At 42.8% G+C, this 14943-nt stretch overlaps 1 protein-coding gene across 2 annotated transcripts in view; it reads left to right on the top strand.

Moving 5' to 3' along the window:
* The window catches only part of LOC110535113 (nitric oxide synthase, brain), a 94372-nt gene that overhangs the window by 29309 nt on the left and 50120 nt on the right, over positions 1 to 14943 (top strand). For both annotated transcript variants that reach the window (XM_036936304.1, XM_036936303.1), the window contains exons 7-9: positions 733 to 824; positions 6644 to 6785; positions 14367 to 14506. In XM_036936304.1, coding sequence (XP_036792199.1) covers positions 733 to 824; positions 6644 to 6785; positions 14367 to 14506 — 374 coding nt within the window. The remainder of the gene's footprint in view (positions 1 to 732; positions 825 to 6643; positions 6786 to 14366; positions 14507 to 14943) is intronic.

Raw genomic sequence — 14943 nt, 5'->3', positions numbered from 1 at the left:
ATTTAGTTTAGATTTGTATGTATTGTTTTGCATTGTAAGGTATACTGCAGTTAGAGCTAGGGACATAAGCAATTCGCTACACCTGCGATAACATCTGCAAAATATGTGTACGAGACCAATACAATTCGATTAGATTTTGTCCAAATTAAAGCTAATATGCCACCAGTTATGAAGAAACATCTAAAATCCACTGGAATGGAGGTACATAACACGCCTCTCGCCTCTCGTCATGATCTGTGTAATATGTCAATACATGTGACTAATTTGCACCTATCGGGTAAAGCACTGAATAGAAGGAAAGGTCAACTTTGAAAAATAAATGAATGCATTGCAGAGTGATGTATTTCACCATTTTATTTCAATAACTTATTGGCTTTTATGTCTATATATACACCCTAACGGAGGCAGGGCAGACATCCCAAAGGTTAGGAGTAAAACTATCAAATATAGGCTGAGGATGAAAGAAGTGATATCTAAGGTGAAACAAATCACACTGTAATGGAAAATAGAGTGATGCCGCATTCATTTATTTGCCTGACCATATAGCGGTAACAAGAAATGACAACATGCTTTTACTGAGGTCCTTGGATTCTTTAATATGTGTTGAATTTGAGTTGTTTCATGAGTGGTGACATGACGAAGAACTTCAGGATGAAAGATTGCACTCAATAAAACTGTGGTAGTGTTCAAAATATTGGAGTAACATTCTTTAAATACATGTTTTTGTAACAGGTATTCGATGCCAGGGACTGCACAACGGCTCACGGAATGTACAATTACATCTGCAATCACATCAAGTATGCCACTAATAAAGGAAACCTGAGGTGAGTTGGTAGTGCAAATTTAGACAAATAAAAAAGACCTCGCTAGATAAAAGAAAGCCAACCTGTTCCTTTAAAAATTGCTGTTCATTTTCTCAAATCGTTTTTGTTCGTTTCCCTGTCCCTTTTCTCAGTGTTGTCTTTCTGTCTCTTTTCTGTCTCCTCTCCTCTCTATGTTCTGCTGGTCTGTCACTCACTTCCCTTTAGTTTAGTTTCTCCATCTGGATCTCTCTGTTTTCTCTCTGTTTTCTATTTTTCTGTCACCTTGAACCTCAGTTAATCTCTTCATCTCTCACTCTCCCTCTCCATCTCTTCCTCTCCACCTCTCCCTCTCCATCTCTTCCTCTCCATCTCTTTCTCTCCACCTCTCCCTCTCCACCTCTCCCTCTCCACCTCTCCCTCTCCATCTCTCTCCCTCTCCATCTCTCTATCTTTCCATCTCTCTCTCTTTCCATCTCTCTCTCTTTCCATCTCTCCCTCTTTCCATCTCTCTCTCTTTCCATCTCTCCCTCTTTCCATCTCTCCCTCTCTTCATCTCCCCCTCTTTCCATCTCTCCCTCTTTCCCTCTCTCCCTCTTTCCATCTCTCCCTCTCTTCATCTCCCCCTCTTTCCATCTCTCCCTATCTTCATCTCTCCCTCTTTCCCTCTCGCCCTCTTTCCCTCTCGCCCTCTTTCCATCTCTCCCTCTTTCCATCTCTCCCTCTCTTCATCTCCCCCTCTTTCCATCTCTCCCTCTTTCCATCTCTCCTTCTCTTGATCTCTCCCTCTTTCCATCTCTCCCTCTTTCCATCTCTCCCTATCTTCATCTCTCCCTGTTTCCACCTCTCCCTGTTTCCACCTCTCCCTCTTTCCCTCTCGCCCTCTCTTCATCTCTCCCTGTCTTCATCTCTCCCTCTCTTCATCTCTCCCTGTCTTCATCTCTCCCTCTCTTCATCTCTCCCTGTCTTCATCTCTCCCTCTCTTCATCTCTCCCTCTCTTCATCTCTCCCTCTCTTCATCTCTCCCTGTCTTCATCTCTCCCTCTCTTCATCTCTCCCTCTCTTCATCTCTCCCTGTCTTCATCTCTCCCTCTCTTCATCTCTCCTTGTCTTCATCTCTCCCTGTCTTCATCTCTCCCTGTCTTCATCTCGCCCTCTCTTCATCTCTCCCTGTCTTCATCTCTCCCTCTCTCTCCCTCTTTCCATCTCTCCCTCTCTTCATCTCTCCCTCTTTCCCTCTCCCTCTCTCCCTCTTTCCATCTCTCCCTCTTTCCCTCTCTCCCTCTTTCCATCTCTCCCTCTTTCCATCTCCCCCTGTCTTCATCTCTCCATCTCTCCCTCTTTCCATTTCTGTCTGTCTGTCTGTCTATCTGTCTGTCTGTCTGTCGCCTCACCTCACATTCCCAAAGACCGCTGATAGTCCTTGATATCATAAATCAAAAAATATTCAGCCACTGTCAGCATGTAGCAGAAGCCTGATAGCAGATCAGTTTGTGATTTAGCCATGTCCTCTGTCAGGTTTTTGTATAGCATGACATCAAATGAGTATGGAGTTGGCTAAATCACAACTTTGCTGATCTGCAGACTGCTTCTGATTCAGCCTCCAAAAATATTGTCTATTCCCTTAACATTTAGGGGGCTTGTATTGACCATGGAACTTATCATTACCAGCACCATTCTCTTACTAACTGAGCCACACATAACCACCAGTTTCTGGTCTGTAAACAGAGCATAGTAGAGAGACTGGTGCCCAGATGCTGTATCTAACTGCCCCAGATCATACCAGCTGCTCTCCTCTCACTGTTCCGCTGGGTTATTACTGCATTGTCGGAACTAGAAGCACAAGCATTTCGCTGCACTCGCATTAACATCTGCTAGCCATGTGTATGTGACAAATAAAATTTGATTTGATTTAGATTTACAGACAGATCAGTAGAATCAACAGGTTTTCCCTGTCATGGCTTTAGCGTAGCCCAACAGGATGGGTTCAGTGGTTCAGCAGGGACGGACTAAAAGTAACCCAGCTTTAGCCCTGCCAGACTGTCCAGGCTCCCTTATCCCACAGACCCCTGGGTTAAACTGTGCTTAACCTTTAGATACTATGTGAGTAGACTTTCATTTGTTGCATTGCCATAGATAGTCTGTATACTACCGTCATTCAAATCTCTCTCTCTCGCTCTCTCGCTCTCTCGCTCTCTCGCTCTCTCGCTCTCTCGCTCTCTCGCGCTCGCTCTCTCTCGCTCGCCTCGCTCTCTCGCTCGCCTCGCTCTCTCTCTCTTGCTCTCTCTCTCTTGCTCGCCTCGCTCTCTCTCGCTCGCCTCTCTCTCTCTCGCTTTCTCGCTCGCCTCTCTCTCTCTTCTCTCTCTATCTCGCGCCCTCGCGCTCTCGCTTTCTCTCTCTCTCTCTCTCTCTCTCTCTCTCTCTCTCTCGCACTCTCTCTCGCTCCCTCTCTCTCGCACTCTCTCTCGCTCTCTCTCGTTCTCTCTCGCTCTCTCTCGCGCTCTCGCTCTCGCTCTCTCGCTCTCTCGCTCTCTTGCTGGGGGAGGGTGGCTTTATTTTGCAGGGGTGAAAGTAAGCAGAGTATTGACAAAATAGGGCGGCCCAGCGTCGTCCGGGTTTTGCCGTGGTAGGCCGTCAGTGTAAATAAGAATTTGTTCTCAACTGACTTTCCTAGTTAAATAAAGGTTAATAAATAATAACAAATAGTGGGGTTATGCCGTATTGGTTCAACATGAGCGTATCACAATAATTACTACTGTAGGCTACTACACTATTATCTATCATTACGCATGTCCCCCTAATGAAAACAGAGCAAACGGACTTGAAAACCTGTGGAATGCGCTCATAAAAATGAGGGGTGGTTTGACAATAACAGTGAAATTTTGCGAGGCAGAAACGACCAAGAAGAGCGCAGATAGTGGAGCGCAGACAGTTCAGGTCTAATGAGATGTAGGCCCAAAGAAGGACAATCACCGGATGTCATTCATTACACTTCTTAGGGTTTTGTTGGCGATGTCTCTTTCCATTCTTCAAATGACTGGTGCACAATGCACTGTATGGACGCGGGAATTATTTTAGAGTCAACAAACATTTGCAGCTTGCCAGGCCAACTGGAACCTTTTAAAGTGATTGTTTGACAATCAGATGAAAACATCATGACTGCTTATGTTCATGCCACGTTAAAAGGATACATTTCAAAAGTTAAGCGACAAATATTTGGGACCAAGTCATTGTAAGTAAGTCTCAAGTCTTAGCACTCAAGTCAAGTCCCAAGTCAAGTCCCAAGACAAGACAGGCTAGTCTGAGTCAAGTCTCAAGTCAAGACCGTCAAGTATCGAGTCAAGCCTCAAGTCTTTAATTTTGAGTTTCGAGTCCTAAATAAGTCATAATGTGCTCTTCACCAAATGTAATACCATTTCATATTTTTAACAGGAATAATAGTTAGTATATTACATTTACACAAATCATGAATGCTTTTAAAAAGAGATGTATTACTTTCCAAATAAATGTTATTTTTCCATGGAAATACATGGGTAGCCATGAGAAAGACCCTTGTTTTAGGAACATCAGGCAGGATTTAGGTTACCAACTGCCTAGCCAGGTGTAGCTCAATCTTGGGTGCAATTTTCACGTTCCCGCACTGACTGACTGTGTGGAGGCTCATTGATTTAACGTTACATTAGTCTACATGATACACCAGTAAAGTTATAAAATATATACAGTCGTATGAAAAAGTTTGGGCACCCCTGACAATTTCCATGATTTCCATTTATAAATAATTGGGTGTTTGGATCAGCAATTTCATTTTGATCTATCAAATAACTGATGGACACAGTAATATATCAGTAGTGAAATTAGGTTTATTTGATTAACAGAAAATGTGCAATATGCATCAAAACAAAAATAGACAGGTGCATAAATTTGGGCACCCCAATAGAAAAATCACATCAATATTTTGTAGAGCCTCCTTTTGCTAAATTAACGCTTCCCATAGCCTCTAATGAGTGTCTGGATTCTGGATGAAGGTATTTTGGACCATTCCTCCTTACAAAACATCTCCAGTTCAGTTAGGTTTGATGGTTGCCGAGCATGGACAGCCCGCTTCAAATCATCCCACAGATTCACAATGATATTCAGGTCTGGGGACTGGGATGGCCATTCCAGAACATTATACTTGCTCCTCTGCGTAAATACCCGGGTAGATTTTGAGCAGTGTTTTGGGTCGTTGTCTTGTTGAAATATCCAGCCCCGGCGTAACTTCAACTTTGTGACTGATTCTTCAACATTATTCCCAAGAATCTGCTGATATTGAGTGGAATCCATGCGACCCTCAACTTGAACAAGATTCCCAGTACCGGCACTGGCCACACAGCCCCACAGCATGATGGAACCCCCACCAAACTTTACTGTGGGTAGCAAGTGTTTTTCTTGGAACGCTGTGTTCTTTTGCCGCCGTGCATAACGTCCCTTGTTATGACCAAATAACTCAATCTTTGTTTCATCAGTCCACAGCACCTTATTCCAAAATCAAGCGACTCTGTTTGTGGCGTGTGTGCAGAAAAGGCTTCTTCCGCATCACCCTCCCATACAGCTTCTCCCTGTGCAAAGTGCGCTGAATTGTTGAACGGTGCACAGTGACACTATCTGCAGCAAGTTGATGTTGTAGGTCTTTGGAGGTGGTCTGTGGGCTGTTTTTGACCGTTCTCACCATCCTTCGCCTTTGCCTCTCCGATATTTTACTTGGCCTGCCACTTCTGACCTTAACAAGAACTGTGCCTGTGGTCTTCCATTTCCTCACTATGTTCCTCACAGTGGACACTGACGGCTTAAATCTCAGCGATAGCTTTATGTAGCCTTCCTCTAAACCATAATGTTGAACAATCTTTGTTTTCAGGTCATTTGAGAGTTGCTTTGAGGCCCCCATGTTGCCACTCTTCAGAGGAGAGTCAAAGAGAACAACAACTTGCAATTGGCCACCTTAAATACCTTTTCTCATGATTGGATGCACTTGTCTATGAAGTTCAAGACTTAATGAGCTCACCAAACCAATTGTATGTTCCAATTAATCAGTGCTAAGTAGTTACAGGTATTCAAATCAACAGAATGACAAGAGTGCCCATATTTTTACATAGCCTATTTTTCACATCTGATTTAATTTCATACAACTTAATATTGCTACACTAAACATCTTTGGACAATACCCCGGTATTGGCATGCCACTGTGATCATTTTCTGTGACGACAGAGTAAATTATTATGCAGCCTCAGAGTGGTGCCCAAACGTTTTCATACGACTGTAGCTGTTGGCTATATTAGCCACGACTTACCGTTCTTTGTGCAGCTTCAAATGTCAAACAAAGTTGGAAATTGTTGCACCTCCGTCTGTAATTTTCTTCCCGCATGTTTTGTAAGTTGCAATACGTTTTGTGTTGATACAGCTTCGTCTTTATATCCGAAAATAGTAATTTGGGGTGTTATCTTTCCAAGGGCTCCTTCTGAATTCACCGCCGATGTTCCTCTACACTGCCACGCACAACTTTTTCTCAGCTGGCACAATTTGTTTGGCTGCTGTCTGATTCAAACTGTAATCGGTTAAATTAAGAGTTGATGTGCTGCACACTTTTTTAGGATATCAAGTCAGGTCGAGTCATTGGGCTCAAGGCAAAGTCACGTCACGAGTCATTGGTGTTAAAGTCAATGTCGAGTTGCAAGTCATCATATTTGTGACTCGAATCCACACCTCTGCTTTATGTAGTTCTATGTTCAGGCCCAAGGAGCCTGAACATAGAATTAAGGGAAGAAATTAAATCTACTTTCACACCTGGTCATTTCAATTTTTTTCAGATCTGCCATTACCATATTTCCTCAGAGGACAGATGGCAAGCACGACTTCCGGGTGTGGAACACACAGCTGATTCGCTATGCCGGTTACAAGCAACCCGACGGTCAGATTCTGGGAGACCCAGCCAACGTAGAGTTCACTGAGGTACAGTTAAATAACATTGTGGTCACTGTTATTCAAAGTGAATTATGGTTCATAAGAGCATGGCATATGTATCCCTCATGGGATATAAAACCACAAACTATGTCTTGTCAACTATGTCTTGCCAGCTCTTGAAGCTGGCTATGTCTTGTCAGCTTCAACCCACTGAACCACTTACAGTATGAATCAATCAATCAAATTTATTTATAAAGCCCTTTTTACATCAGATGTCACAAAGTGCTATACAAAAACTCAGCCTGAACCCCCAAACAGTAAGCAATGCAGATGTAGAAGCACAGTGGCTAGGAAAGACTCCCTAGAAAGGCAGGAACCTAGGAAGAAACCTAGAGAAGAACCAGGCTCTGAGGGGTAGCCTGTCCTCTTCTGGCTGTGCCGGGTGGAGATTATAAGAGTACATGACCATTTAAGGCCAGATTGTTCTTCAAGATGTTCAAACGTTCACAGATGACCAGCAGAGTTAAATAATAATCAGTAGTTGTAGAGGGTGCAACAGATCAGCACCTCAGGAGTAAATGTCAGTTGGCTTTTCATAGCCGAGCATTCAGAGGTCAAGACAGCAGGTTGCGGTAGAGAGAAATGGGGGGAGATGGAGAGAGAGAGAGAGAGTCAAAAACAGCAGGTCCGAGAAAAGGTAGCATGTCCGGTGAACAGGTCAGGGTCATCAGGTAAGACAGGAGAATTACATCAGATTTAACAGACTGACCCTAGCCCCCCAGCACGTAGACTATTGCAGCATAGAGACTTGAGACTGAGACAGCTGGGTCGACGATGCCCCTGGACCAGGCCAACCAGGCAGGATATATCCCTACCCACTTTGCTAAATCACAGCCCCTACACCCCTGGAGGGATATCAACAGACCACTAACTTACTACCTGAGACAAGGCTAAGTATAGCCTACGAAGATCTCCTCCACCGCACAAGCCCGAGGGGGCGCAAAACTGGACAGGAAGAGCACGTGTGTGAATCAACCCACTCAAGTGACGCACCCCTCCTAGGGACGGCATGGAAGAGCACCAATAATCCAGTGACTCAGCCCCCGTAATAAGGGGTTGACTACACACACGTGGGCCAGACTACACTCAACCATAGGACCTACTGAAGAGATGTCTTCAGTAATGACTTAAAGTCGAGACCGAGTCTACGTCTCCCACATGGATAGGCAGACCATTCCATAAAAATTTAGCTCTATAAGAGAAATCCCTGCCTCCAGCTGGAGGCCTGCATCTTGTGACCGAAGTGTACGTGCAGGTATGTACGGCAGGACCAAATCGGAGAGATAGGTGCAGGAGCAAGCCCATGTAATGCTTTGTAGGTTATCAGTAAAACCTGTCGGTTAGCAGAAATCAACCATAGCCTTAACAGGAAGCCAATCTAGAAAGGCTAGCACTGGAGTAATATGATCAATTTTTTCGGTTCTAGTCAGGATTCTAGCAGCTGTGTTTAGCACTAACTGAAGTTTATTTAGTGCTTTATCCGGGTAGCCAGAGAGTAGAGCATTGCAGTAGTCTAATCTAGAAGTGACGAACGCATGGATTCGTTTTTCTGCATCAATTTGGACAAAAAGGTTCTGATTTTTGCCATGTTACGAAGATGGAAAAAAACTGTCCTTGAAATATTATTGATATGTTCGTCAAAAGAGAGATCAGGGTCCAGAGTAACGGTCCTTCACAGATTATTTGAGACGACTGTACAAACATCAAGATGAATTGTCGGATCCAACAGCAGATCTCTTTGTTTCTTGGGACCTAGAACTAGCATCTTTGTTTTGTCCAAGTTTAAAAGTAAACATTTGCCGCCATCCACTTCCTTATGTCTGAAACACAGGCTTCCAGGCCTGTCAATTTTGTGGCTTCACCATGTTTCATCGAATTGTACAGCTGTGTGTCATCCGCATAGCAGTGAAAGTTGACATTGTGTTTCCAAATTACATCACCAAGAGGTAGGACATATAGTGAAAACAATAGTGGTCCTAAAACGGAACCTTGAGGAACGACGAAACTTACAATTGATTTGTCAGAGGACAAACCATCCAGAGAGACAAATTGATATCTTTCCGACAGATAAGATCTAAACCAGGCAAGAACTTGTCCGTGTGGACCAATTAGGGTTTTTAATCTCTCCAAAACAATGTGGTAATCGATGGTGTCAAAAGCAGCACTAAGGTCTAGGAGAACAGGGACAGATGCAGAGCCTTGGTCTGACACCAATATGAGGTTATTTACCACCTTCACGAGGGCAGTCTCAGTGCTATGATCGGGTCTAAAACCAGACTGAAGTGCTTCGTATACATTATTTGCGCAACAGCTTTTTCTAAACATTTTGAGAGGAATGGGAGATTCGATATAGGCCAATATTTTTTTTTAAATTTTACAGGTCTGTTTTTTTCAAGAGAGGCTTTATTACTGCCATTTTTATTACTGCCATCTGGCGGATAGGGAGCCATTTATTATGGTCAACATAGGAGGACCAAGCACACGAAGTAGCTCTTTCAGTTGTTTAGTTGGAATGGGGTCCAGTGTGCAGCTTGAAGGTTTAGAGGCCATGACTATTTTCATGAATGTGTCAAGAGATACAGGATTAAAAAAACGTGAGTGTCTCCATTGATCCTAGGTCCTGGCAGACTCAGGACAACTGAGCTTTGGAGAAATATGCAGATACAAAGAGGAGTCCGTAATTTGCTTTCTAATGATCATGATCTTTTCATCGAAGACACTCATAAGCTATCCTCTCTTGTTGAATGCTGGTTTTTATTTTTAGTTAGCTTTGCGACAGTATCAAAAATACATTTTGGATTGTTCTTATTCACCTCAATTAGGTTGGAAAAATAGGATGATCGAAATGCAGTGAGGGCTCTTCGATATTACATGGAACTGTCTTTCCAAGCTAGTAGGAAGACTTCCAGTTTGGTGGAGAGCCATTTCCTTTCCATTGTTCTGGAAGCTTGCTTCAGGGTTCGGATATTTTCTATATACAGTACCAGGGAGCACATTTCTTGTGACAAATGTTTTTTGGTTTTATGGGTGCGACTGCATCTATGGTATTACGCAAGGTTGAATTTAGATCCTCTGTTAGGTGGTTAACCGATTTTTGTACTCTGACGTCTTTGGGTAGGTGGAGGGAGTCTGGAAGGGCATCTACAAATCTTTGGGTTGTCCGAGAATTTATAGCACGGCTTTTGATGATCCTTGGTTGGGGTCTGAGCAGATTATTTGTTGCGATTGCAAATATAATAAGATAGTGGTCCGATAGTCCAGGATTATGAGGAAAAATATTTAGATCCACAATATTTATTCCATGGGACAAAACTAGATCCAGGGTATGACCGTGGCAATGAGTAGGTCCAGAGACATGTTGGACAAAACCCATTGAGTAGATGATGGCTCCAAAAGCCTTTTGGAGTGGGACTGTGGACTTTTCCATGTTTTCCATGTGTCCATATTAAAGTCACCAAAAATGTGAATATTATCTGCCTTGACTACAAGGTCCGTTAGGAATCCCGGGAACTCAGTGAGGAATGCTGTATACGTCCCAGGAGGCCTGTAAACAGTAGCTATAAAATGTGATTGAGTAGGCTGCATAGATTTCATGACTAGAAGCTCAAAAGACAAAAACACAGACATTTTTGTTTTTGTAAATTTAAATTTGCTGTCATAAATGTTAGCAACACCTTTGCGGGATGCGCAGGGTTATGGTCACTAGTGTAACCAGGATAGAAGCCTCATTTAACACAGTCAATTCATCAGGCTTGAGCCATGGTTCAGTCAGGCAAATCACATCAAGGTTATGATCAGTGATTAATTCATTGACTATAACTGTCTTGGAAGTGAGGGTTCTAACATTAAGTAGCCCTATTTTGAGATGTGAGATATCACAATCTCTTTCAATAATGTCAGGAATGGAGGAGGTATTTATTCCAGTGAGATTGCTAAAATGAACAACGCCATGTTTTGTTTTGCTCAACCTAGATCGAGACACAGACACGTTCTCAATGGGGATAGCTGAGCTGACTACACTGACTGTGCTAGTAGCAGACTCCACTACGCTGGCAGGCTGGCTAACAGGGTGCAGGCCAGGCAGCAGGCTATCTCATTGTGGAGCTAGAGGAGTTAGAGCCCTATCTATGTTCATAGAGAATATGAGATCACCCTTCCAGCTAGGATGGTCCGTCACTCCTCAGCAGGCCAGGCTTGGTCCTGTTTGTGGGTGAGTCCCAGATAGAGGGCCAATTATCTACATATTCTCTATTTTGGGAGGGGCAGAAAACAGTTTTCAACCAGCAATTGAGTTGTGAGACTGCTGTAGAGCTCATCATTCCCCTTAACTGGGAGGGGCCTAGAGACAATTTGTCGATGCCGACACATATTTCTAGCTGATTTACACGCTGAAGCTATGTTGCGCTTGGTTACCGCTGACTGTTTCATCCTAACATCGTTGGTACTGACGTGGATAACATTATCCCTATACTCTCTACACTCACCAGTTTTAGCCTCAGCCAACACCATCTTCAGATTAGCCTTTACATCGGTAGCCCTGCCCCCTGGGAAACAGTGTATGATCGCTGGATGATTATTTTTAGGTCTAATATTGGGGTAATGGAATCGTGAATGACTAGGGTTTTCAATTTGTCAGAGCTAATGATGGCTCAGACCCCGTAATGGGTGAAGGAGAAACCCGAGAAGGCTCGGCCTCTGACTCAGACTCGTTGCTTAATGGGGAGAACTGGTTGAAAGTGTCTGTCGGCTGAATGAGTGACACCGGTTTAGCATGGCCACAGCATTTCTATCCAGAAGCCTTGATAAAATTGTCCGGCTGTGGGAACTGTGCGGTAGGATGTATACTACTAACTGTACTTACTGGTGGCACAGACACTGTTTCCTCCTTTCCTAAACTTAAATTGCCCTGCCTAACGATTGCACCTGAAGCTGTGCAGGCAGCACGGCTATACTCACCATAAGGTGATAGTTCTCCTGTATATTATGAGAACAGCAACTGCAATTAGATGGCATCATGTTAATGTTACCACTTAGCTTTGTTGCCTGGTCAAGGTCCAGTAGAACCATGTCCAGATAAAGCTTCCAGGGTGAAAAAGCTGATTGAAAAAAGTATAGCGAGGAAACAACAAACGAAGTCGTTGGTCAATGTATAAAAATAAAAAAAATAAAGGTTTGGCAGATAGCCAAGTAGTGACAAACAGCACAACAAATGGCAACAAACAGCACAACAAACAGCACAACAAATGGCAACAAACAGCACAACAAACAGCACAACAAACAGCACAACAAACAGCACAACAAATGGCAACAAACAGCACAACAAACAGCACAACAAACAGCACAACAAATGGCAACAAACAGCACAACATACAGCACAACAAATATAACAACAAACAGCACAACAAACAGCACAACAAATGGCAACAAACAGCACAACATACAGCACAACAAATATAACAACAAACAGCACAACAAACATAACAACAAACAGCACAACAAATATAACAACAAACAGCACAACAAACAGCACAACAAACAGCGCAACAAACAGCGCAACAAACAGCACAACAAACAGCACAACAAATATAACAACAAACAGCGCAACAAACAGCACAACAAACAGCACAACAAACAGCACAACAAATATAACAACAAACAGCACAACAAACAGCAACAACAAAACAGCACAACAAACAGCGCAACAAACAGCATAACAAACAGCACAACAAATGGCAACAAACAGCACAACATACAGCACAACAAACATAACAACAAACAGCACAACAAATATAACAACAAACAGCAACAACAAAACAGCACAACAAACAGCACAACAAATATAACAACAAACAGCAACAACAAAACAGCACAACAAACAGCACAACAAATGGCAACAAATAGCACAACAAACAGCACAACAAATATAACAACAAACAGCACAACAAATGGCAACAAATAGCACAACAAACAGCACAACAAATATAACAACAAACAGCACAACAAACAGCACAACAAATGGCAACAAATAGCACAACAAACAGCACAACAAATATAACAACAAACAGCACAACAAACAGCAACAACAAAACAGCACAAAAAACAGCACAACAAACAGCGCAACAAACAGCACAACAAACAGCACAACAAATGGCAACAAACAGCACAACAAACAGCACAACAAATATAACAACAAACAGCAACAACAAAACAGCACAACAAACAGCACAACAAATATAACAACAAACAGCACAACAAAACAGCACAACAAACAGCGCAACAAATAGCACAACAAACAGCACAACAAATGGCAACAAACAGCATAACAAACAGCACAACAAATGGCAACAAACAGCACAACATACAGCACAACAAACATAACAACAAACAGCACAACAAATATAACAACAAACAGCACAACAAACAGCAACAACAAAACAGCACAACAAACAGCACAACAAATGGCAACAAATAGCACAACAAACAGCACAACAAATATAACAACAAACAGCACAACAAACAGCACAACAAATGGCAGCAAATAGCACAACAAACAGCACAACAAATATAACAACAAACAGCACAACAAACAGCAACAACAAAACAGCACAACAAACAGCACAACAAACAGCGCAACAAACAGCACAACAAACAGCACAACAAATGGCAACAAACAGCACAACAAACAGCACAACAAATGGCAACAAACAGCACAACATACAGCACAACAAACATAACAACAAACAGCACAACAAATATAACAACAAACAGCAACAACAAACAGCACAACAAACAGCACAACAAATATAACAACAAACAGCAACAACAAAACAGCACAACAAACAGCACAACAAATGGCAACAAATAGCACAACAAACAGCACAACAAATATAACAACAAACAGCACAACAAACAGCAACAACAAAACAGCACAACAAACAGCACAACAAACAGCGCAACAAACAGCACAACAAACAGCACAACAAATGGCAACAAACAGCACAACAAACAGCACAACAAATATAACAACAAACAGCAACAACAAAACAGCACAACAAACAGCACAACAAATATAACAACAAACAGCACAACAAACAGCACAACAAATGGCAACAAATAGCACAACAAACAGCACAACAAATATAACAACAAACAGCACAACAAAACAGCAACAACAAAACAGCACAACAAACAGCACAACAAACAGCACAACAAACAGCACAACAAACAGCACAACAAACAGCGCAACAAACAGCATAACAAACATAACAACAAACAGTACAACAAACAGCAACCATAAAACAGCACAACAAATAGCAAAACAACAGCACAACAAACAACACAACAAAAAGCACAACAAACAGCAATAAACAGCACAACAGCATGGAGACAAGTCCGGAAGTCGATAACAAAACCTGGAAGTGTTCAATGTCTTTATATAGCATGTCTCTGAGCAAGGCTAAAACTCTGACAAAACAGATTCTGGAGTGGAAACCACTAAACAGGATTCATGAGTCTACTTGAGTGAATCCATGTTAAAATGTAATGAAATGTGTTGGTTTGGGTCTGTAGATCTGTATCCAGCAGGGCTGGAAGCCTCCCAAGGGCCGTTTCGACGTGCTGCCTCTCCTGCTGCAGTCCAACGGAAACGACCCAGAGCTGTTTGAGATACCTCAAGACCTCATTCTAGAGGTGCAGATCACACACCCCAAGTGAGTGAGACAAGACACACACATGCCACATGCACCCCCCCCCCCACCGAACACACACACAAAACACACATCCCAAGTGAATGAGACAACACACATCACAGTGGGCAGATTTGTCATCACAGTGGGCAGATTTGTCATCACAGTGGGCATATATGCCATCACAGTGACGAGATTGGTCAGCACAGTGGGCAGATATACCTTCACAGTGGGCAGATTTGTTATCACAGTGGGCAGATTTGTTATCACAGTGGGCAGATATGTCATCACAGTGGGCAGATATGTCATCACAGTGGGCAGATATGTCATCACAGTGAGAAGATATACCTTCACAGTGGGCAGATATATCATCCCAGTGGGCAGATATGTCATCACAGTGACGAGATTTGTCATCATAGTGGGCAGATTTGTCATCACAGTGGGCAGATATGCCATCACAG

Source organism: Oncorhynchus mykiss, chromosome 11, assembly GCF_013265735.2.
Source record: "Oncorhynchus mykiss isolate Arlee chromosome 11, USDA_OmykA_1.1, whole genome shotgun sequence".
In the NCBI taxonomy this organism is placed as follows: domain Eukaryota; kingdom Metazoa; phylum Chordata; class Actinopteri; order Salmoniformes; family Salmonidae; genus Oncorhynchus; species Oncorhynchus mykiss.
The sequence above is the reverse complement of the archived record's forward strand: the minus strand, read 5'-3'. Positions and strand labels throughout refer to the sequence as shown.